The sequence below is a fragment of the Coregonus lavaretus genome, assembly GCF_964263955.1.
Source record: "Coregonus lavaretus genome assembly, chromosome: 3".
NCBI classification, from domain to species: Eukaryota; Metazoa; Chordata; class Actinopteri; order Salmoniformes; family Salmonidae; genus Coregonus; species Coregonus lavaretus.
The window spans coordinates 77,333,780-77,359,134 of NC_139990.1; the positions used below are offsets into that span (position 1 = coordinate 77,333,780).

General features: G+C 45.2%; 1 protein-coding gene across 1 annotated transcript in view; it reads left to right on the forward strand.

Annotated features, from left to right (window-relative positions):
* Window positions 1-9,554: 9,554 nt before the first annotated feature.
* LOC311108672 (grainyhead-like protein 2 homolog) overlaps window positions 9,555-25,355 on the forward strand; it is a gene marked incomplete at both ends in the record, with an annotated part of 49,080 nt that continues 33,279 nt past the window's right edge. Inside the window, 6 exons of the mRNA XM_084151382.1 lie at window positions 9,555-9,574; window positions 10,590-10,776; window positions 11,758-12,206; window positions 15,243-15,402; window positions 16,551-16,662; window positions 17,691-17,785. Coding sequence (XP_084007508.1) covers window positions 9,555-9,574; window positions 10,590-10,776; window positions 11,758-12,206; window positions 15,243-15,402; window positions 16,551-16,662; window positions 17,691-17,785 — 1,023 coding nt within the window. The remainder of the gene's footprint in view (window positions 9,575-10,589; window positions 10,777-11,757; window positions 12,207-15,242; window positions 15,403-16,550; window positions 16,663-17,690; window positions 17,786-25,355) is intronic.

The following is a 25,355-nucleotide window of genomic DNA, read 5'->3' on the forward strand; positions in this document are numbered from 1 at the left end:
GATGAGGTGGCGGATGGTCTCCTGAGGGATCTCCTCCCAGACCTGGACTAAAGCATCCGCCAACTCCTGGACAGTCTGTGGTGCAACGTGGCGTTGGTGGATGGAGCGAGACATGATGTCCCAGATGTGCTCAATTGGATTCAGATCTGGGGAACGGGCGGGCCAGTCCATAGCATCAATGCCTTCCTCTTGCAGGAACTGCTGACACACTCCAGCCACATGAGGTCTAGCATTGTCTTGCATTAGGAGGAACCCAGGGCCAACCGCACCAGCATATGGTCTCACAAGGGGTCTGAGGATCTCATCTCGGTACCTAATGGCAGTGCGGCCCCCCAAAGAAATGCCACCCCACACCATGACTGACCCACCGCCAAACCGGTCATGCTGGAGGATGTTGCAGGCAGCAGAACGTTCTCCACGGCGTCTACAGACTCTGTCACGTCTGTCACATGCTCAGTGTGAACCTGCTTTCATCTGTGAAGAGCACAGGGTGCCAGTGGCGAATTTGCCAATCTTGGTGTTCTCTGGCAAATGCCAAACGTCCTGCACGGTGTTGGGCTGTAAGCACAACCCCCATCTGTGGACGTCGGGCCCTCATACCACCATCATGGAGTCTGTTTCTGACCGTTTGAGCAGACACATGCACATTTGTGGCCTGCTGGAGGTCATTTTGCAGGGCTCTGGCAGTGCTCCTCCTGCTCCTCCTTGCACAAAGGCGGAGGTAGCAGTCCTGCTGCTGGGTTGTTGCCCTCCTACGGCCTCCTCCACGTCTCCTGATGTACTGGCCTGTCTCCTGGTAGTGCCTCCATGCTCTGGACACTACGCTGACAGACATAGCAAACCTTCTTGCCACAGCTCGCATTGATGTGCCATCCTGGATGAGCTGCACTACCTGAGCCACTTGTGTGGGTTGTAGACTCCGTCTCATGCTACCACTAGAGTGAAAGCACCGCCAGCATTCAAAAGTGACCAAAACATCAGCCAGGAAGCATAGGAACTGAGAAGTGGTCTGTGGTCACCACCTGCCAAACCAGTCCTTTATTGGGGGTGTCTTCCTAATTGCCTATAATTTCCACCTGTTGTCTATTCCATTTGCACAACAGCATGTGAAATGTATTGTCAATCAGTGTTGCTTCCTAAGTGGACAGTTTGATTTCACAGAAGTGTGATTGACTTGGAGTTACATTGTGTTGTTTAAGTGTTCCCTTTATTTTTTTGAGCAGTGTATTTTATATTTGAGATTCTTAAAATAGTCACCCTTTGCCTTGATGACAGCTTTGCACACTCTTGGCATCATCCAAATAGAGGTTAGTGGTCGCTGTTTTTATGTCCAGAAGCTCTTTTCGGTCATAGGAAACGATGGCAGAAACATTATGTACAAAGAAGTTAAAATCAGCGCAAAAAAATTGGCCAGGACCCGGGGAAAAACGTGTGCTATCCATTGCAGCGCCATTCTTTTACGAGAGATTAAGGTTAGGGGTTAGGGTTAAGGTTAGAGTTAAGGTTAAGGTTTGGGTTAGGATTTAGGTTAAAGAGTTTAGGTTAGGGTTAGGAATTAGGTCAAAGGGTTAAGGTTAGGGGTTAAGGTTAGGGGTTATGGTTAGGTTTAAGGTTTAGGTTAGGAGTTAGGTTAAAGGGTTAAGTTTAGGGTTAGAGTTAGGGTTAGCTGTCTATTTACCACCACAAAGTGATGCTGGCACTAAGACCGCATTCAACCAGCTGTATATGGCCATAAGCGAACGAGAAAAGGCTCATCCAGAAGTGGCACTCCTAGTGGCCGGTGCTTTTGATGCAGGAATACTGAAATCCGTTTTACCTTATTTGTACCAGCATGTCACCTGTGCAACTAGAGGAGAAAAAACTTGAGAACACCTTTACTCCACACACAGAAATGCATATAAAAGCACTCCCACACCCTCCATCAAACAGGCAAAGTGTCAATACAGGACTAAGATCGAATCCTATTACACCAGCTCTGACTCTTGTCGGATGTGGCAGGGCGTGCAAACTATCACGGATTACAAAGGGAAACCCAGCCGCGAGCTGCCAAGTGACGCTAGCCTACGAGACGAGCTAAATTTAGATTTACATTTACGTCATTTAGCAGACACTCTTATCCAGAGCGACTTACAAATTGGTGCATTCACCTTATGATAGCCAGTGGGACAACCACTTTACAATTAATTTTTTTATATTTTTCTAATTTTTTCTAATTCTAATTTTTAGAGTATATTTTTAATTTTAATTTGATTTATATATATATATATATATATATATATATATTTGTTGTATTAAAAAAAAAATATCCCAAATTTTTGTGTGTGTCTTTCTACTATATATTTTTTTATATTTATTATTTTATCCTCGTATTTTTATTTTATTTAATATATATATTTTTTTATTATTATTAATACTTTCTTTTTTATTAATTTTTTGGTGGGGGTGGGGTAGGGGGGGGGGGGGTAGAAGGATTACTTTTATACTATCCCAGGTATTCTTTAAAGAGGTAGGGTTTCAAGTGTCTCCGGAAGTTTGTCAGTGACTCCGCTGTCCTGGCGTCGTGAGGGAGCTTCTTCCACCATCGGGGTGCCAGAGCAGCGAACAGTTTTGACTGGGCTGAGCGGGAACTGTGCTTCCGTAGAGGTAGTGGGACCAGCAGGCCAGAGGTGGAAGAACACAATGCCATCGTTTGGGTGTAGGGACTGATCAGAGCCTGAAGGTAAGGAGGTGCCGTTCCCCTCACAGCTCCGTAGGCAAGCACCATGGTCTTGTAGCAGATGCGAGCTTCAACTGGAAGCCAGTGGAGTGTGCGGAGGAGCGGGGTGACGTGAGAGAACTTGGGAAGGTTGAACACCACGACGGGCTGCAGCGTTCTTGATGAGTTGTAGGGGTTTAATGGCACAGGCAGGGAGCCCAGCCAACAGCGAGTTGCAGTAATCCAGACGGGAGATGACAAGTGCCTGGATTAGGACCTGTGCTGCTTCCTGTGTAAGGTAGGGTTGTACTCTGCGAATGTTGTAGAGCATGAACCTACAGGATCGGGTCACCGCTTTTATGTTAGCGGAAAACAACAGTGTGTTGTCCAGGGTCACACCAAGGTTCTTTGCACTCTGGGAGGAGGACACAACGGAGTTGTCAACCGTGATGGCGAGATCATGGAGCGGGCAGTCCTTCCCCGGGAGGAAGAGCAGCTCCATCTTGCCTTCTATGCTCGCTTCGAGGCAAGCAACACTGAACCATGCATGAGTGCACCAGCTGTTCCGGACGACTGTGCGATCACACTCTCGGTAGCCATTGTGAGTAAGACCTTTAAACAGGTTAACATTCACAAGGCCGCAAGGCCAGATGGATTACCAGGACACGTACTCAGAGCATGCGCTGACCAGCTGGCAAGTAAAATTTTAAACCTCTCCCTGACCCAGTCTGTAACCTACATCTTTTAAGCAGACCACCATAGTCTCTGTGCCCAAGAATGCCAAGGTAACCTGTCTAAATGATTATCGCCCCGTATCCCCCACATCTGTAGCCATGAAATGCTTTGAAAGGCTGGTCATGGCTCACATCAACACCATCATCCCAGACACTCTGGACCCACTCCAATTCGCATACCGCCCCAACAGATCCACAGATGACACAATCTCTATTGCACTCCACACTGCCCTTTCCCACTTGGACAAAAGGAACACCAATGTGAGAATGCTTTTCGTTGACTACAGCTTATCGTTAAACACCATAGTGCCCTCAAAGCTCATCACTAAGCTAAGGATCCTGGGACTAAACACCTCCCTCTGCAACTGGATCCTGGACTTCCTGACGGGCCGCCCCCAGGTGGTGAGGGTAGGCAACAACACATCCGCTACGCTGACCCTCAACACTGGGGGCCCCTCAGTGGTGTGTGCTCAGTCCCCTCCTGTACTCCCTGTTCATAACTGCGTGGCCGTACATGACTCCAACACCATCATTAAGTCTGCAGACGACACAACGGTGGTAGGCCTGATCACTGACAACAATGAGACAGCCTATAGGGAGGAGGTCAGAGACCTGGCAGTGTGGTGCCAGGACAACAACCTCTCCTTCAACGTCAGCAAGACAAAGGAGCTGATCGTGGACTACAGGAAACAGAGGGCAGATACTTTTTTTAGACTTGCCATAACAAAAAGTTTGAATACTTATTGACTCAAGACATTTCAGCTTTTAATTTTTAATTAATCTGTAATTGTAAAATTGACATTATGGGGTATTGTGTGTAGATCAGTGATACAAAATCTCAATTTAATCAATTTTCTATTCAGGCTGTAATACAACAAAATCTGGAAAAAGTCAAGGGGGGGAATACTTTCTGAATGCACTGTAAATAGTTTGTTAAATAGTTAACCAAATAGCTACCCGGACTATCTGCAATGCATCGACCCTTTTTGTACAAACTTTTTTGACTCATCACATACGCTGCTGCTACTGTTTATTATCTGTCACTTTATTCCTAGTTACAGTATAGGTAAATATCTACCTCAATCACATCGACTATAGCCAAGTTATCGTTACTCATTGTGTATTTATTATTACTTTTAGTATTACATGTTTTACTTTTCTATTATTTCTCTATTTTCCTTCTGTCGGCATTGTTGGGAAGGGCCCGTAAGTAAGCATTTCACTGTTAGTCTACACCTGTTGTTTACGAAGCATGTGACAAATAAAATTAGATTTGATTTAACCCTAACCCTAACCCTAGCTAACTTTAGCCACCTAGCTAATGTTAGTGTTAGCCACCTAGCTAACGTTAGCCACAATAAATTGCAATTCGTAACATATTATACGTTTTGCTATTCATAACATATCATACAAATTGTAATTCATAACATATCATACGAAATGGATGATGGACATCCACATATTAATACATACCATACAAAACTTAACATAACATATCTACCCCTGAGTCCAGGTTGGCCTAAGGCCCACCGGCCATGTGCATCAGTAAATACAGGTATAGAGCTGTAAACACTAGGCCCTGTGTAACCTACAGACAGCTACAGAGTTGGGTCACACCTCTGTAGGGCAGAGTTTAGGACTGGCAACACCTTCATTCATCAAAGTTATTTCGGTAGAGTACCGGAGGAAACTAAGATTGACATAATGCATCTGCTTCTTACAACTCTATGAATCTGTTGCGGACATTTCTCTCTCCAGTCATTTCCTTTCCGACCAGTGAAGTTATCATTGTGAGAACACCCCTGAGTCTGAGGTGATAGAGAGTATTATATATCTCCTCTGTCTCCCTACCATCCAGGAGCCAATCCCTGCTCTGATCCTCTGTCTCCCTACCATCCAGGAGCCAATCCCTGCTCTGATCTTCTGTCTCCCTACCATCCAGGAGCCAATCCCTGCTCTGAACCTCTGTCTCCCTACCATCCAGGAGCCAATCCCTGCTCTGATCCTCTGTCTCCCTACCATCCAGGAGCCAATCCCTGCTCTGATCCTCTGTCTCCCTACCATCCAGGAGCCAATCCCTGCTCTGATCCTCTGTCTCCCTACCATCCAGGAGCCAATCCCTGCTCTGATCCTCTTTGTCTAGGGTCTTATTCTTCCCCGTGACCTCCACACAATACCCCTGACACTGCAGCCTAGGAGTTGTTCACTGAATCACTGTGTACCAAGTACCAACTGTGTATCTATAACTGGATAGCTTTAGCTTTAGGACATATTATTGATTTTCAATCAACATACCCACCACAAAGCCATATAGCTGTTCATGAATCATAAACCATTTACAGAACATGCAGTTGGTGGATGTGTCCCACATTCCCCAACACCAACCAGGATCCATTCCCTCCCTGTGTGTGTTTCCTGGTAATGTCCAGACATGAAACTGGTTCCCATGGAATACCTGGCATACAACACACCTTTCACCTTTATCTACTATAACAACACACCTTTCACCTTTATCTACTATAACAATACTATCTGCTATAACAACATTACACTTTATCTGTTATAACACTACACTTTATCTATTATAACAACACTACACTTTATCTATTATAACAACACTACACTTTATCTGTTATAACAACACTTTATCTGTTATAACAACACTACACTTTATCTGTTATAACAACACTACACTTTATCTGTTATAAAAACACTACACTTTATCTATTATAACAACACTACACTTGATCTGTTATAACAACACTTTATCTGCTATAACAACACTACACTTTATCTGTTATAACAACACTACACTTTATCTGTTATAAGACTACACTTTATCTGTTATAACAACACTTTACCTGTTATAACAATACTTTATCTGCTATAACAACACTACACGTTATCTGTTATAACAACACAACACTTTATCTGCTATAACAACACTTTATCTACACTACTACTGCCTTTCTGGCTGACTGGTTGACTGACTGGCTGACTGACTGGTTGACTGACTGGTTGACTGACTGGCTGACTGACTGGTTGACTGACTGACTGGCTGACTGCCTAACTGGCTGACTGACTGGCTAACTGGCTGACTGGCTGACTCTCTGGCTGACTGTCTGACTGCCTAAATGGCTGACTGACGGACTGCATAACTGGCTGACTGACTTACTGACTAACTGGCTGACTGACAGACTGGCTGAATGACTGACTGGCTGACTGACTGTCTAAATGGCTGAATGCCTACCTAGCTGGCTGACTGACTGCCTAAATATCTGACTGACTGACTGACTGACAGACTGGCTGACTGACTGACTGGCTGATTGATTGCCTAACTAACTGGCTGACTGACTGACTGCCTAAATGGCTGACTGACTGGTTGACTGACTGCCTAAATGTCTGACTGACTGACTGACTGATATACTGGCTGACTGGTTGACTGACAGAGTGGCTGACTGACTGAATGAATGATTGGCTGACTGAATGACTGACTGGCTGACTGGCTGATTGACTGCCTAACTAGCTGACTGCCTGACTGGCTATACTGACTGCCTAACTGGCTGACTGACTGTCTAACTGTATAGCGACAAAGATGACAGAGAGAACAGTGAGAACATCAGCCTTGTCCAGACCCGCTCTCATTCAATTCAATTTAAGGTCTTTATTGTCATGGGAAACATATGTTAACATTGCCAAAGCAAATGATGTAGATAATAAACAAAAGTGAAATAAACAATCAAAATTAACAGTAAACATTACACTCACAAAAGTTCCAAAATAATAAAAAAAATTCAAATGTCATATTATGTCTATATACAGTTTTGTAATGATGTGCAAATAGTTAAAGTGCAAAATGGAAAATAAATCAACATAAATATGGGTTGTATTTACAATAGTGTTTGTTCTTCACTGGTTGCCCTTTTCTTGTGGCAACAGGTCACAAATCTTGCTGCTGTGATTGCACACTGTGGTATTTCACCCAATAGATATGGGAGTTTATCAAAATTGGGTTTGTTTTCTAATTCTTTGTGGATCTCTGTAATCTGAGGGAAATATGTGTCTCTAATATGGTCATACATTTGGCAGGAGGTTAGGAAGTGCAGCTCAGTTTCCACCTCATTTTGTGGGCAGTGTGCACATAGCCTGTCTTCTCGAGAGCCAGGTCTGCCTACGGTGGCCTTTCTCAATAGCAAGGCTATGCTCACTGAGTCTGTACATAGTCAAAGCTTTCCTTAGGTTTGGGTCAGTCACAGTGGTCAGGTATTCTGCCACTGTGTACTCTCTGTTTAGGGCCAAATAGCATTCTAGTTTGCTCTGTTTTTTTGTTAATTCTTTCCAATGTGTCAAGTAATTATCTTTTTGTTGTCTCATGATTTTGTTGGGTCTAATTGTGTTGCTGTCCTGGGGCTCTGTGGGGTCTGTTTGTGTTTGTGAAAAGAGCCCCAGGACCAGCTTACTTAGGGGACTCTTCTCCAGGTTCATCTCTCTGTAGGTGATGGCTTTGTTATGGAAGGTTTGGGAATCGCTTCCTTTTAGGTGGTTGTAGAATTTAACGGCTCTTTTCTGGATTTTGATAATTAGCGGGTATCGGCCTAATTCTGCTCTGTACACCAAGGATATTTTTGCAGAATTCTGCATGCATTTTGTGAATTCATTTTGTGAATTCTTGGTTGGTGAGTGGACCCCAGACCTCAGAACCATAAAGGGCAATGGGTTCTATAACTGATTCAAATATTTTTAGCCAGATCCTAATTGGTATGTCGCATTTGATGTTCCTTTTGATGGCATTGAAGGCCCTTCTTGCCTTGTCTCTCAGATCGTTCACAGCTTTGTGAAAGTTACCTGTGGCGCTGATGTTTAGGCCGAGGTGTCTAGATGGAATTTGTATTTGTGGTCCTGGCAACTGGACCTTTTTTGGAACATCATTATTTTTGTAAATGTAAATGTATTACTGAGATTCTCTCTCTCTATATCTCTCTCTCTCTCTCTCTCTCTCTCTCTCTCTCTCTGTCTTTCTCTCTCTCTCTCTCTCTCTCTCTCATTGCAGGTCAAATCAAATCAAAGTTTGTTGGTCGTGTACACAGATTTCCAGATGCTATCGCAGGTGCAGTGAAATACTTGTTTTTCTAGCTCCAACAGAGCAGTAATACCTAGTAATACAAAACATTACGCCCCCCTAATCTAACTGGTAAAAAAGAAAGAAATGAAGAAATATCAGAACGAGCAATGTAAGAGTCCGGAATATACTGTAAATATACTGTATGGCTTGCCAAAGTATTCACCCCCCTTGGCATTTTTCCTATTTTGTTGCCTTAAAACCTAGAATTAAAATGGATTTTGGGGGGGGGTTGTATCATTTGATTTACACAACATGTCTACCACTTTGAAGATGCAAAATATTTTTTATTGTGAAACAAACAAGAAACATAAAAAAATAAAAAATAAAACTTGAGCGTGCATAACTATCCTGACTTTGTGTCCTAACTAGGGTTAGGTTTAAATCACATTTTAAGAAAGCAATTGTAGAAATAGGCGAGGTATATGACTTTGTGTCTGTGGTAACTAGTGACGACCACTGTGCAAAAGTAGTTTATGTCGCGTTTATATGCTTGTCGGAACTAGGAAACTCGGAACTCTCCGATTTGCTAACGCATTGTTGAAATATGATCCCGAGTTTCCAGCTTGGGATGTATTAGAATCAACCAATAGGAAGCTCTACGCAAATAACTTACGTTAATTTTCACTCAGAGGATCCGAGTTTCCTATAGCACGTCAACGCGGCATTACACACCGCACAAACGTTCTATTATATGACTTCTACAGTCATTTGCAACTATGTCAATGGGATATGACCGTCTTTCAATAGTTCGTTTTTTACTCCAGATCCGTTTAATTAGAAAGGGACTCATCGGCTAATCTACTGGTTTACTAAGCGCCAGGGAACGCACACGTTGCGCAGTTGCGCACATCATACAGCCAGCCTTGAACCAAAGGACGCAAAGACAGGATCCTGATAAAAAAAAGTGGTATTACCTGTGGGCCAAGTTCATTTGACATCCTTCCTCCCGTGCCTCAGCTACTGAAACTTGACAGTCCAGTTCCTCAAGCAAGACCTAGTGAACATGCCTCAGGAGTTTGACAAGTAAGTCGTGTACTGTGCTGCTTGCCGAAGTTATTATGCCTGTTATCTTTGGCCCTCTTGTTGACCTAATATCCCCCAAGGAATTTATTTTGCCTAATTGATGTACATATTACGTCAATTTACCTCGACGAACCTGTACCCCCGCGCATTGACTCCGTACCGGTACCCCCTCTATGTAGCCTCGTTATTACCTGGACGAACCTGTACTCCCGCGCATTGACTCGGTACCGGTACCCCCTCTATGTAGCCTCGTTATTGTTATTTTATTGTGTTACTTTTTCTTACTTTAGTTTATTTAATATAAAAAATTAAAAACATTGTAAGTAAGCATTTCTGTAAGGTCTACACCTCTTGTATTCGGTGCATTTGACAAATAAAATGTGATTTGATTTGATTAACACATTGGTGACACATTTCTACAACCACCAACAGTAGCAGCAGTAAATATTCGCAGATTATGGCAGGTCTAACTTCTGTGGCTATTATGGTAACATAACTTGTGGTGGAATACTTGAAATGATGTGTCAGCTATATAGTCTGCCTGCTGTCTAGCATCTTTGACTCAGAGAAAAATATTTTAGGAATGAAATGCATCATTATTATTGATAAATATTGTGAAAGGCTATATTTTGTGAGAAAAATCAATACATTCATTCATTGCTGTAGTTTAACATATGCTGCAGCTCAATCAACATGATCATTATCTGTGACTAGCAAATGATCAGAGGGATACCATCAACAGTGTCAGGGAGGCAGGAGCTGCTTGATGTAAGCTTGGTGAGAAACAGCCTTGGGCAGAGCTCACAGCAACAGTAGTGGCTTGGCAGACATTGTGGTGAATGCCCTTTAATGACGTAATAAACATGTTCTCCCACTGTTTCCCATTGTGTTGGTTCCAAGAGTGTGAATATATATGGGTGTGTCCTAGAGTAAGCATCTGGTAATGTCGTTGTATTGTGTCCTACTGGTTGAAGTGTCCTGGGGTAAGGAATACTTTTTGGGGATTGTCCCACAGTAGGCGTCTGGTGATGGTGGTGCCCAACGAGATGTCTGCCCCGTCCCGGAGGTCCTTCAGCAGTGAGGACGAGGCATGGAAGACCTACCCGGAGAACCCTCTGACTGCAGCTACCAAGGCCATGATGAGCATCAATGGAGACGAGGACAGTGCCACCAATCTTGGACTGCTCTATGATTATTATAAGGTGAGAGGTCAGGGGTTAGACTGCTCTATGATTATTATAAGGTGAGAGGTCAGGGGTTAGACTGCTCTATGATTATTATAAGGTGAGAGGTCAGGGGTTAGACTGCTCTATGATTATTATAAGGTGAGAGGTCAGGGGTTAGACTGCTCTATGATTATTATAAGGTGAGAGGTCAGGGGTTAGACTGCTCTATGACTATTATAAGGTGAGAGGTCTGGGGTTAGACTGCTCTATGATTATTATAAGGTGAGAGGTCAAGGGTTAGACTGCTCTACGACCACTATAAGGTGAGGTCAGGGGTTAGGAGTTAGACTGCTCTACGACCACTATAAGGTGAGAGGTTAGGCGTTAGACTGCTCTACGACCACTATAAGGTGAGAGGTCAGGGGTTAGACTGCTCTACGACCACTATAAGGTGAGAGGTCAGGGGTTAGACTGCTCTACGACCACTATAAGGTGAGAGGTCAGGGGTTAGACTGCTCTACGACCACTATAAGGTGAGAGGTCAGGGGTTAGACTGCTCTACGACCACTATAAGGTGAGAGGTTAGGAGTTAGACTGCTCTACGACCACTATAAGGTGAGAGGTCAGGGTCAGGGTTAGGAGGGTTGTGGTTAGTAGGCCATGATGAACCTCAGTAGAGACGAAGACAGCGCTCTATGACTAAGGTGAGACGGCTGCAGTGGGAGAGGTCATTAAGGGGGATTCCTTGTGTTGTACCTTTTCCTTATGTGCTTTATTTGCCCCAACCCTAAAACCTGCTGCTAGCCAAGGCTCTGATATGAAATCTGACAGGCCAACGTCAAAGCTAAGTTGATACTTATGTTCAGTCAAATCATTGTAACGTTTCACACTGTTGAAGTGAGCTAATAACCCTCCTTGTGATAAATGTATTTATTTTTTATTTCACCTTTAGTTAACAGGGTAAACCAGTTGAGAACAAGTTCTCATTTACCTGTGGTGTGTGATTATTCTTCCTAGATCCCAAGAGACAAGCAACTACTGCCCAGCTCTAAAGCAGCAGAGACATCAGACCCTGATACCCAGGGGCACCTGGAGACCCCGGAGAACCACGTTCAGGTGTTAAAGACTGAACCTGTCAACCTGTCTCTGAACATCCAGCAGCTGGACTGTACAGACAGGCAGGGGTATGGAGGGGGTGGAGGGGGAGCTGTGGTGAAGACTGAGGCCCAGACGTCTTGCTACATGGCTCCTGGGGGTCCGTACAGGGGAGCTGGGGAGCAGCAGCAGGTCCGGGTGGTTTATGAGCAGAACAATCCCTATGACCATGGTTCCCTGTTCAGTCATGTCAGCCATGTTGTGAGCCACAGAGGCTACATGAATGAGGAACAGAGCCAGAGAAGTTCTCCAGACAGCACCTATGATGGCTCCTACCCTGAGGAGCAGGAGGTGAGGCCTGGAGCAGAGTGGTGTGGTGTCTAGATGTTTTGTTATTCATTTGAATCCAATCAATTATGATCAACTGGAGCAAAACCTTTTCAGCCATTACTGTACTGTTGTTCCTGTTTCTGTTGGTTAATGACACTATACTCCCATATCTCCTGACATGACTGTACTGTTGTGTATTCATCATACAGAGATACAGACCATCACCTTCTATAGGAGGGGACAAATCCCTCTACAGTCAGCCTGGAGTGTAAGTTACTGACTGTCTCTTTAACCTCTACAGTCAGCCTGGAGCGTTAGTTACTGACTGTCTCTTTAACCTCTACAGTCAGCCTGGAGCGTTAGTTACTGACTGTCTCTTTAACCTCTACAGTCAGCCTGGAGCGTTAGTTGCTGACTGACTCTCTTTAACCTCTACAGTCAGCCTGGAGCGTTAGTTACTGACTGTCTCTTTAACCTCTACAGTCAGCCTGGAGCGTTAGTTACTGACTGTCTCTTTAACCTCTACAGTCAGCCTGGAGCGTTAGTTACTGACTGACTCTCTTTAACCTCTACAGTCAGCCTGGAGCGTTAGTTACTGACTGACTCTCTTTAACCTCTACAGTCAGCCTGGAGCGTTAGTTACTGACTAACTCTCTTTAACCTCTACAGTCAGCCTGGAGCGTTAGTTACTGACTGACTCTCTTTAACCTCTACAGTCAGTCTGGAGCGTTAGTTACTGACTGACTCTCTTTAACCTCTACAGTCAGCCTGGAGCGTTAGTTACTGACTGACTCTCTTTAACCTCTACAGTCAGCCTGGAGCGTTAGTTACTGACTGTCTCTTTAACCTCTACAGTCATCCTGGAGCGTTAGTTACTGACTGTCTCTCTTTAACCTCTACAGTCAGCCTGGAGCGTTAGTTACTGACTGTCTCTTTAACCTCTACAGTCAGCCTGGAGCGTTAGTTACTGACTGTCTCTTTAACCTCTACAGTCATCCTGGAGCGTTAGTTACTGACTGTCTCTCTTTAACCTCTACAGTCAGCCTGGAGCGTTAGTTACTGACTGACTCTCTTTAACCTCTACAGTCAGCCTGGAGCGTTAGTTACTGACTGTCTCTTTAACCTCTACAGTCAGCCTGGAGCGTTAGTTACTGACTGTCTCTTTAACCTCTACAGTCATCCTGGAGCGTTAGTTACTGACTGTCTCTCTTTAACCTCTACAGTCAGCCTGGAGCGTTAGTTACTGACTGTCTCTTTAACCTCTACAGTCATCCTGGAGCGTTAGTTACATTTACATTTACATTTTAGTCATTTAGCAGACGCTCTTATCCAGAGCGACTTACATGAGCAATTAGGGTTAAGTGTCTTGCTCAAGGGCACATCGACAGATTTTTCACCTAGTCGGCAGTTACTGACTGTCTCTTTAACCTCTACAGTCAGCCTGGAGCGTTAGTTACTGACACTCTCTTTAACCTCTACAGTCAGTCTAGAGCGTTAGTTACTGACACTCTCTTTAACCTCTACAGTCAGCCTGGAGCGTTAGTTACTGACTGTCTCTTTAACCTCTACAGTCAGCCTGTAGCGTTAGTTACTGAACCTCTGAATAACCCAGCTCTTGACCACTGCTGCAACCACTACTATGCTGCTACCACTACTATACTGCTACCACTTCTATGCTGCTACCACTACTATGCTACCACTACTATGCTGCTACCACTACTATACTGCTACCACTACTATACTGCTACCACTACTATACTGCTACCACTACTATACTGCTACCACCACTATACTGCTACCACTACTATGCTACAACTACCACCACTATACTGCTACCACTACTATGCTACAACTACCACTACGATACTGCTACCACTACTATGCTGCTACCACTACTATACTGCTACCACTATTATACTGCTACCACTACTATGCTGCTACCACTACTATGCTGCTACCACAACTATACTTCTACCACTACTATGCTGCTACTACTATGCTGCTACCACTACTATGCTGCTACCACTACTATGCTGCTACCACTACTATGCTGCTACCACTACTATACTGCTACCACTACTATGCTACCACTATTATACTGCTACCACTACTATACTGCTACCACTACTATGCTGCTACCACTACTATGCTGCTACCACTACTATGCTGCTACCACAACTATACTTCTACCACTACTATGCTGCTACCACTACTATGCTGCTACCACTACTATACTGCTAACACTACTATGCTGTTACCACTACTATGCTGCTACCACTACTATGCTGCTACCACAACTATACTTCTACCACTACTATGCTGCTACCACTACTATGCTGCTACCACTACTATACTGCTACCACTACTATGCTGCTACCACTACTATACTGCTACCACTACTATGCTGTTACCACTACTATACTGCTACCACTACTATGCTGCTACCACTACTATACTGCTACCACTACTATGCTGCTACCACTACTATGCTGCTACCACTACTATACTGCTACCACTACTATACTGCTACCACTACTATGCTGCTACCACTACTATACTGCTACCACTACTATGCTGCTACCACTACTATGCTGCTACCACTACTATACTGCTACCACTACTATGCTACCACTACTATGCTGCTACCACTACTATGCTGCTACCACTACTATGCTGCTACCACAACTATACTTCTACCACTACTATGCTGCTACCACTACTATACTGCTACCACTACTATGCTACCACTACTATGCTGCTACCACTACTATGCTGCTACCACTACTATACTGCTACCACTACTATACTGCTACCACTACTATACTGCTACCACTACTATGCTGCTACCACTACTATGCTGCTACCACTACTATACTGCTACCACTACTATGCTGCTACCACTACTATGCTGCTACCACTACTATACTGCTACCACTACTATGCTACCACTACTATGCTGCTACCACTACTATGCTGCTACCACTACTCTAATTCAATTCCATTTAATTCAATAGAACTTTGTCCGTGAAGGGCAGTTTGGTCACGCTCAACACACATTAGTGTCCTCTTCTCAACAGTGACACGTTCCAGTATTCTCTAGAGGCACCCAGGTCTGTCCATCGGAAGCAGAGGGAGGGGCCTATGACCTACCTGAACAAGGGACAGTTCTACGCCGTGACGCTGCGCAAGATGGGCGGAGCCAACAAGGGCCAGCACAATCCATTCAGCAAAGTGCGGGTGAGTGGGCCGTGGTAAGAGCCAGGGAGGAGCCACAGCTTTGTGCAGGTGAGGGGGAGACAGCTGGAGGATGGGGGGAGGGAGACAGATGGATGATGGGGGGGGGGTGCTGTAGAGGAGTAGAGAACACATTCTGAACTCTACCAAAGTTTCCTGAGACGTTCTAAAGCTGTGAAAAATAGTTTCTGTTTCTGGGTACTGGGTATTGAGCTGACCCCTAGCCTGGATAATTATGTACTGGGTATTGAGCTTAACCCTAGCCTGGACAACGATGTACTGGGTATTGAGCTGAACCCTAGCCTGGATAATGATGTACTGGGTATTGAGCTGAACCCTAGCCTGGATAATGATAAATAATGATGTACTGGATATTGAGCTGAACCCTAGCCTGGATAATGATGTACTGGGTATTGAGCTCAACCCTAGCCTGGATAATGATGTACTGGGTATTGAGCTCAACCCTAGCCTGGATAATGATAAATAATGATGTACTGGATATTGAGCTTAACCCTAGCCTGGATAATGATGTACTGGGTATTGAGCTGAACCCTAGCCTGGATAATGATAAATAATGATGTACTGGATATTGAGCTGAACCCTAGCCTGTATAATGATAAATAATGATGTACTGGATATTGAGCTGAACCCTAGCCTGGATAATGATGTACTGGGTATTGAGCTGAACCCTAGCCTGGATAATGATAAATAATGATGTACTGGATATTGAGCTGAACCCTAGCCTGGATAATGATGTACTGGGTATTGAGCTGAACCCTAGCCTGGATAATGATGTACTGGGTATTGAGCTGACCCCTAGCCTGGATAATGATGTACTGGGTATTGAGCTGAACCCTAGCCTGGATAACGATGTACTGGGTATTGAGCTGAACCCTAGCCTGGATAATGATGTACTGGGTATTGAGCTGAACCCTAGCCTGGATAATGATGTACTGGGTATTGAGCTGAACCCTAGCCTGGATAATGATGTACTTGGTATTGAGCTGAACCCTGGATAATGATATACTGGGTATTGAGCTGAACCCTAGCCTGGATAATGCTGTACTGGGTATTGAGCTGAACCCTAGCCTGGATAATGATGTACTGGGTATTGAGTTGAATGTGAGCTAAATGTACTGTATTCTCTCCAGAGTGTGGTGATGGTGATGTTCAGTGAGGACAAGGACAGAGATCAGCAGCTGAAACACTGGAAGTACTGGCACTCCAGACAACACACCACTAAACAGAGAGTCCTAGACATCGGTAAGAACAACTAACTGTAGCTAACTAACCCTAACTAACCAACGTACTGGCACTCCAGACAACACACCACTAAACAGAGAGTCCTAGACATCGGTAAGAACAACATCCCTTTTCCCACATTGATATGATCAACCATGATATCAGTGTCCTCCAGGTAAGCCACAGTGTCTTTGAGCCAAAGCCCAGATAATGGAAAGACCGTTTTAATACCACTCCTCTCTCTGTCTGGTCTCCTGTTACGGAAACACACTGCGACTCATAACCAGTCTACAGATCCATGGAAAAACAGATGGGGAATACAGCGGGGCAGTGACAGACTCTAGCGAGGGAAGAATCAGTTAGATTTGAGGTCGACTGCCCCAGGTACCCAAGATATTAGGACTAGAGACCCCCAGAGCAGGTTGTAGACCTGGGAGATGAGAGGAGAGCCCTCCCATTACTGGTAGTGAAACCTGACACAGGGCAGTGATTAGAATAACGGTCTGGCACGATTCCACCTGAGGCCCGGGGCGATGTCACTGCATCAGGGATTTGAATAGAGCTGTTAGCATGAAACGTGGGGGAGGGGGGGACTTGTCTCAACTTGTGGGATGGAGTAAACTGTGGGTAAATAGGCCGTTTAGTTTATCTTCCTCATGTCCTTGTCCATGCACATAATTATATTTTGTATTCCTAAAAACTGTTGGTGCTGTGCTTTGTGGATTTGCCAACTAAATCCTTATAATCTGATTCAGCTCAAAAGATGTTGCAGATTTTGAAATAGTGATATTTTCTTGAAGTGAATTTAGTGTGGCCCCATTATCCATGCACTAGCAGTGTTAAAAACATTTTATACTGTGCAGCCGCAGGGAATATTTTCTCACTTAGGTCTTTGAGGTAGACATCCACTCTCCCCGTGCTCTCTCTGTGTGTGTGTGTGTGTGTGTGTGTGGTATTTTGAAATGCTCTTTAACATGCTCTATGTAAATGAAACAGTAAAGTAGCGTTTGAGAGATACTGATGTCCTGTGACCTCCTCTCTGCATGCAGCCGACTACAAAGAAAGCTTCAACACCATCGGGAACATTGAGGAGATTGCCTACAATGCCGTCTCCTTCACCTGGGATGTCAATGAGGAGGCCAAGGTAAGGAGACACATGACTGTTGTATAAAGGTGCTTCAACAGAAGTGGCAACTTGCTCTCAGTACCATACAGGAGACGGTGATATGAAAAAGTTAACAAGAGAAAACATTTCTAGGGTCCTAAATCTTTGGAGGATGTTGGAATACAGTATGTGGGAAATAATGAGTTCCATCGTACCTGTGGTGCCATTATCCACTCTGTTGGTCTGCCAGAAACAGGTCTACAGACAGACCATTATCCACTCTGTTGGTCTGCCAGAAACAGGTCTACAGACAGACCATTATCCGCTCCCTTTTGGTCTGCCAGAAACAGGTCTGTTTCTGGCAGACCAACAGAGTGGATAATGGTCTGTCTGTAGACCTGTTTCTGGCAGACCAACAGAGTGGATAATGGTCTGTCTGTAGACCTGTTTCTGGCAGACCAACAGGGAGCGGATAATGGTCTGTCTGTAGACCTGTTTCTGGCAGACAAACAGGGAGCGGATAATGGTCTGTCTGTAGACCTGTTTCTGGCAGACAAACAGGGAGCGGTCTCTGAGTGTTTCTCGTTCGAGGTGGCCCTGTAATCCTGATAGTACTGTAGGTGTGACACACTGGGCCACTCTGAGGTACAGAAAGGAGCAGCTCAGGTTTCAGCTCAGATTTCAGCTCTGAAAGAGACCCAGCTTCAGGCTCCAGCTCTCTAGATAAATATTGACCGTTCAGGAGGGCCTCTGTTGAAACAGCCTACAACTATTAGTAGTTTGTTGGTCATGTGATTGGGACATATATTATTTTGCATTGTTTAAAGGATGTATGTTATTTACAAAGGAAATCAATCTTTCCTAAAGGCCTCCCTATATTGTGAGTGGGTCAGACATGCGGTTGTTTTGTTCTCAGCTATTATATTTGTACTCTGTTATTGTCTGTTGATGAGCGGTACCAGATGAATTTAAATGCTTTACAGTTGATAGATCACACAGTTCTAAGCAAACTGTCTGAACTCTCAGAGCATGTAGGGTTCAGAGCAAACTGTCTGAACTCTTAGAGCATGTAGGGTTCAGAGCAAACTGTCTGAACTCTTAGAGCATGTAGGGTTCAGACCAAACTGTCTGAACTCTTAGAGTATGTAGGGTTCAGAGCAAACTGTCTGAACTCTTAGAGCATGTAGGGTTCAGAGCAAACTGTCTGAACTCTTAGAGTATGTAGGGTTCAGAGCAAACTGTCTGAACTCTTAGAGCATGTAGGGTTCAGAGCAAACTGTCTGAACTCTTAGAGCATGTAGGGTTCAGAGCAAACTGTCTGAACTCTTAGAGCATGTAGGGTTCAGAGCAAACTGTCTGAACTCTTAGAGCATGTAGGGTTCTGAGCAAACTGTCTGAACTCTTAGAGCATGTAGGGTTCAGAGCAAACTGTCTGAACTCTTAGAGCATGTAGGGTTCTGAGCAAACTGTCTGAACTCTTAGAGCATGTAGGGCTCAGAGCAAACTGTCTGAACTCTTAGAGCATGTAGGGTTCAGAGCAAACTGTCTGAACTCTTAGAGCATGTAGGGTTCTGAGCAAACTGTCTGAACTCTTAGAGCATGTAGGGTTCAGAGCAAACTGTCTGAACTCTTAGAGCATGTAGGGTTCAGACCAAACTGTCTGAACTCTTAGAGTATGTAGGGTTCAGAGCAAACTGTCTGAACTCTTAGAGCATGTAGGGTTCAGAGCAAACTGTCTGAACTCTTAGAGTATGTAGGGTTCAGAGCAAACTGTCTGAACTCTTAGAGCATGTAGGGTTCAGAGCAAACTGTCTGAACTCTTAGAGCATGTAGGGTTCAGAGCAAACTGTCTGAACTCTTAGAGCATGTAGGGTTCAGAGCAAACTGTCTGAACTCTTAGAGCATGTAGGGTTCTGAGCAAACTGTCTGAACTCTTAGAGCATGTAGGGTTCAGAGCAAACTGTCTGAACTCTTAGAGCATGTAGGGTTCTGAGCAAACTGTCTGAACTCTTAGAGCATGTAGGGCTCAGAGCAAACTGTCTGAACTCTTAGAGCATGTAGGGTTCAGAGCAAACTGTCTGAACTCTTAGAGCATGTAGGGTTCAGAGCAAACTGTCTGAACTCTTAGAGCATGTAGGGTTCAGAGCAAACTGTCTGAACTCTTAGAGCATGTAGGGTTCAGAGCAAACTGTCTGAACTCTTAGAGCATGTAGGGTTCAGAGCAAACTGTCTGAACTCTTAGAGCATGTAGGGTTCAGAGCAAACTGTCTGAACTCTTAGAGCATGTAGGGTTCAGAGCAAACTGTCTGAACTCTTAGAGCATGTAGGGTTCAGAGCAAACTGTCTGAACTCTTAGAGCATGTAGGGTTCAGAGCAAACTGTCTGAACTCTTAGAGCATGTAGGTAGGCTGTAGTAGTATGTTTTGTGGAGACTGTATTGGCATCAGGTCAGGAGTGTGTGTATGAGTCAGTGGTGTATGACAGACAGGGACAGAGTGGAGACATGATGTTAAAGGGTCAGTGTTGCTGAAAACAAACACATTCCCTCCCTGATCCCTCAGTCTCCACTACCTCTCTACCCCTCCACCTCTCTACCCTCCCCTGTCCCCTCCACCCTCCCCTGTCCCCTATACCCTCCCCTGTCCCCTCTACCCTCCCCTGTCCCCTCCCCTCTACCCTCCCCTGTCCCCTCCCCTGTCCCCTCCACCCTCCCCTGTCCCCTCCACCCTCTACCCTCCCCTCTCCACCCACCCCTGTCCCCTCCACCCTCCCCTGTCCCCTCCCCTCTACCCTGTCCCCTCCCCTGTCCCCTCTACCCTCCCCTGTCCCCTCCACCCTCTACCCTCCCCTGTCCCCTCCACCCCCCCTGTCCCCTCTATCCTCCCCTGTCCCCTCCATCCTTCCCTGTCCCCTCCACCCTCCCCTGTCCCCTCCACCCTCTACCCTCCCCTGTCCCCTCCACCCTCTACCCTCCCCTGTCCCCTCCACCCCCCCCTGTCCCCTCTATCCTCCCCTGTCCCCTCCATCCTTCCCTGTCCCCTCTACCCTCGCCTGTCCCCTCCACCCTCTACCCTCCCCTGTCCCCTCCACCCCCCCCCTGTCCCCTCTATCCTCCCCTGTCCCCTCCATCCTTCCCTGTCCCCTCCACCCTCCACTGTCCCCTCTACCCTCCCCTGTCCCCTCTATCCTCCCCTGTCCCCTCTACCCTCCCCTGTCCCCTCCATCCTTCCCTGTCCCCTCCACCCTCCCCTGTCCCCTCTATCCTCCCCTGTCCCCTCTACCCTCCCCTGTCCCCTCTATCCTCCCCTGTCCCCTCTCCCCTCCCCTCCACCCTCCACCCAAAATGCACATTCACTAATAATGATCAACTTCTTGTAGCAGGCATTATAGAAAATTAACACAGGTCTCATAAACAATCTCTCAAGCACAAGCCCATGCGCTAGTGAGTAGCCAGCTAATCTTTATAAAGTATTTCAAGTCTAGCCAACTTGGATCTATTTGCTAGCGAACACACCCTCCTGTCCGTCTCTAATTGTTTGAACTGCATGTTATCCTGTCCACTTAGTTCAGATGTTGAAATAGAGTGGCTTACCTCATTTCTCAGAATGAGAACGAGTTGCCAATTCTGTATATAATTGTATTTTTTATGCTCATTGCACATTTATAAAACACAGACTAAATTATAAGAGGCCGTCTAGGCTCTTTTAAGATCCTTACTACTGAATAGTGTCTGTTCCAGGTGTGTAGGAGTCAAAATAACAATACTGGAAGAGATGGAGACCCGCACACTGTCTTTTTTTTTGGGGGGGGGGAATAAATAAAAAAGGAAGCTTGAATGATAAAGATGTTTATTAAAACATCATGGTGGCCCAAAAGACCATAGTGCATAAATGAAAGGTGAAACCAAAACGCAACCGTTTCAGCCTCTGAGAAGCACCCCTACGTGAAGATTTATCTGCTGTAGAGCACAGAAGGACATGGAGGAGACGGGGTGACCGGCCTCTGAGAAATGACTTGCAATAGGGGATGTAGGGTCATTTCTCCTTGCAGCACTCTTGTGTTCTATAATACGTGTTCTTATCTGTCTACTGGTTTAGATCATGTATTGCTTATTGCGTGGACAAGAGATAAGGTATATGATGTTAGAAGAGCTGCATGTGAGGAACTGTTTGAACGTGTATTGTTTGAAAGTGGCAGAGCTGCTGAATACGCTCACTTTGTTACAGGAATCCCTACAACTACAGCAAGGAGAGAAACCAGACTAGACAGCTAGTACACTGAACAAAAATATTAACGCAACATGCAACAATTTCAAAGATTTTACTGAGGAAATCAGTCAATTGAAATAAATTCATTAGGCCCTAATCTATGGATTTTACATTACTGGGAATACAGATATGCATCTGTTGGTCACAGATACATTAAAAGACATGGGCCTCACAATGGGCCTCAGGATCTCGTCACGGTATTTCTGTGCATTTAAATTGCCATCGATAAAATGCATTTGTGTTCGTTGTCCGTAGATTATGCCTGCCCATACCATAACCCCACCGCCACCATGGGGCACTCTGTTCACAACACTGACATCAGCAAACCGCTCGCCCACACGACGCCATGTACGTGGTCTGCGGTTTTGAGGCCGGTTGGACGTACTGCCAAATTCTCTAAAACGACGTTGGAGGCGGCTTATGGTAGAGAAATGAACATTCAATTCTCTGGCAACAGCTCTGGTGGACATTTCTGCAGTCAGCATACCAATTGCACGCTCCCTCAACTTGAGACATCTGTGGCATTGTGTTGTGTGACAAAACTGCACATTTTAGAGTGGCCTTTTCTTGTCCCCAGCACAAGGTGCACCTGTGTAATGATCATGCTGTTTAATCAGCTTCTTGATATGCCACACCTGTCAGGTGGATGGATTATCTTGGCAAAGGAGAAATGCTCACTAACAGGGATGTAAACACATTTGTGCACAACATTTGAGAGAAATAAGGATATTTTATTTCAGCTCATGAAACATGGGACCAACACTTTACATGTTGCGTTTATATTTTTGTTCAGTGTATAACAGTCTGATAGCGGTACCGCTATGCTGCGTGCGACAGAAACTGAGCATTCATTTTTCAGAATCAATGTTAATTTATACTCCCGTTTTAGTAATGTCTGCTCTGCGCACAAATTGAGGAGTTGAGACATAAAAAGGGTATCGTTAGAAAGGTTGACTTCTCTAACACAGTAAAATAAAGTCTCAATGCGCTTCGGTGTCAAAATGAGCGATTCTGTTGGACCAAACCTCAAATGCAAATTGCGAGTTGAAACTGCTTGTTGTCAGAAAGGAAGAAGAGATCCTTCATCTTTGTTGTTGTGAGTGGCAGGGGCTTGGTGTGTGTGTGTGTGTGTGTGTGAGAGAGTGGGAGACTACAACAATAGTAAACGAACAAAAATTTGACCAACTGGGGACATTTTGTTAGTGCCCACGAGGTCAAATGCTATTTCTAGGGGGTTTAGGGTTAAGGTTAGATTTAGGGTTAGAATTACGTTAAGGGTTAGGGTTAGGAGCTAGGGTTAGTTTTAGGGTTAGGGTTAGGAGCTAGGGTTAGGTTTAGGGTTAGGAGCTAGGGTTAGGTTTAGGGTTAGGTTTTTGGGTTAAGGTTAGGGTTATGGTTAAGGTAAGGGTAAGAGTACGGGTTAGGGTTAGGTTTAGGGTTAGGGAAAATAGGATTTTGAATGGGACTGAATTGTGTGTCCCCACAAGGTTAGCTGTACAAGACTGTGTGTGTGTGTGTGTGTGTGTAAATGGGAAGGAAGGTGCAGAGTCACAGCAGAAGGAGATGAGATCATAAATCCTCTATTCTGACGATACAGGCATTTGGAATATCGTGCTAAAACATTAAATTGAATTAATCAAATTAATTATATATATCGGCCAGCCCTACTCTCCACCTCTCTATCTCTCTGACCCCTGACATCTTGTAATTATCACCTCTACTGGCACAGAGACAGATCCTGAAGTCACCCCGCTGATTTAACAGAGATCCCAGCTGAGATGGGCTGGCACAGGAAAACACAGGCTACGTCCCCAATGGCACCCTATTCCCTTCCTAGTGCACTACTTTAGAACAGGGCCCACAGGGCTGATAGGGCTCTGGTCAAACGTAGTGCACTGTACAGGGTGTAGGGTGCCATTGGGACGCATCCACACTTAGGGGTTCCATTAAACCAGCCTGTTCTGATTGGGGTGCCACTCATAGGGATGCAATATTAACTATGTGGTGCCACAGCCAAGTGGAGAGGCTCTAGTCATTACCTGGTCCTGTCGTGACAGGCTCTAGTCATTACCTGGTCTTGTCGTGACAGGCTCTAGTCATTACCTGGTCCTGTCGTGACAGGCTCTAGTCATTACCTGGTCCTGTCGTGACAGGCTCTAGTCATTACCTGGTCCTGTCGTGAGAGGCTCTAGTCATTACCTGGTCCTGTCGTGAGAGGCTCTCGTCCTTACCTGGTCCTGTCGTGGCAGGCTCTAGTTATTACCTGTTCCTGTCATGACAGGCTCTAGTCCTTACCTGGTCCTGTCGTGACAGGCTCTAGTCATTACCTGGTCCTGTCGTGAGAGGCTCTGGTCCTTACCTGGTCCTGTCGTGAGAGGCTCTGGTCCTTACCTGGTCCTGTCGTGACAGGCTCTAGTCATTACCTGGTCCTGTCGTGACAGGCTCTAGTCATTACCTGGTCCTGTCATGACAGGCTCTAGTCATTACCTGGTCCTGTCATGACAGGCTCTAGTCATTACCTGGTCCTGTCGTGAGAGGCTATGGTCCTTACCTGGCCCTGTCGTGACAGGCTCTAGTCATTACCTGGTCCTGTCGTGACAGGCTCTAGTCATTACCTGGTCCTGTCGTGACAGGCTCTAGTCATTACCTGGTCCTGTCGTGACAGACTCTAGTCATTACCTGGTCCTGTCGTGAGAGGGTCTAGTCATTACCTGGTCCTGTCGTGAGAGGCTCTGGTCATTACCTGGTACTGGTGTTTAGTCCTGTGGACCAATAATAATAACTAAATGGTGTCCTACTCAGACAAAGATTGTCAGGCAAACAAAACAATCACAATCATGAAGACAAGGGTGGATGATGATGATGATGCATTTAGGTTTTCATTTTGACAGAGTAGTTGCATGGCAACAGTCATCATCATTAGAACTCAGTGAGATATGTGTTGGATGGGATACAAAATCATTTCAATTCATTGGATGGATACTGAACACAGCCAGACGGTTGTTTGTGTTGAGCTGAAAGACTGACCAGAAAAGGCTCTTACAGTTATAGACCTCTTAGCTCTGTGAGACACACTCCTCTGGAGACTTGATGCTGAGGGGGTTATAGACCTCTTAGCTCTGTGAGACACACTCCTCTGGAGACTAGATGCTGAGGGGGTTATAGACCTCTTAGCTCTGTGAGACACACTCCTCTGGAGACTAGATGCTGAGGGGGTTATAGACCTCTTAGCTCTGAGACACACTCCTCTGGAGACTTGATGCTGAGGGGGTTATAGACCTCTTAGCTCTGAGACACACTCCTCTGGAGACTAGATGCTGAGGGGGTGTCACGATCGTCGT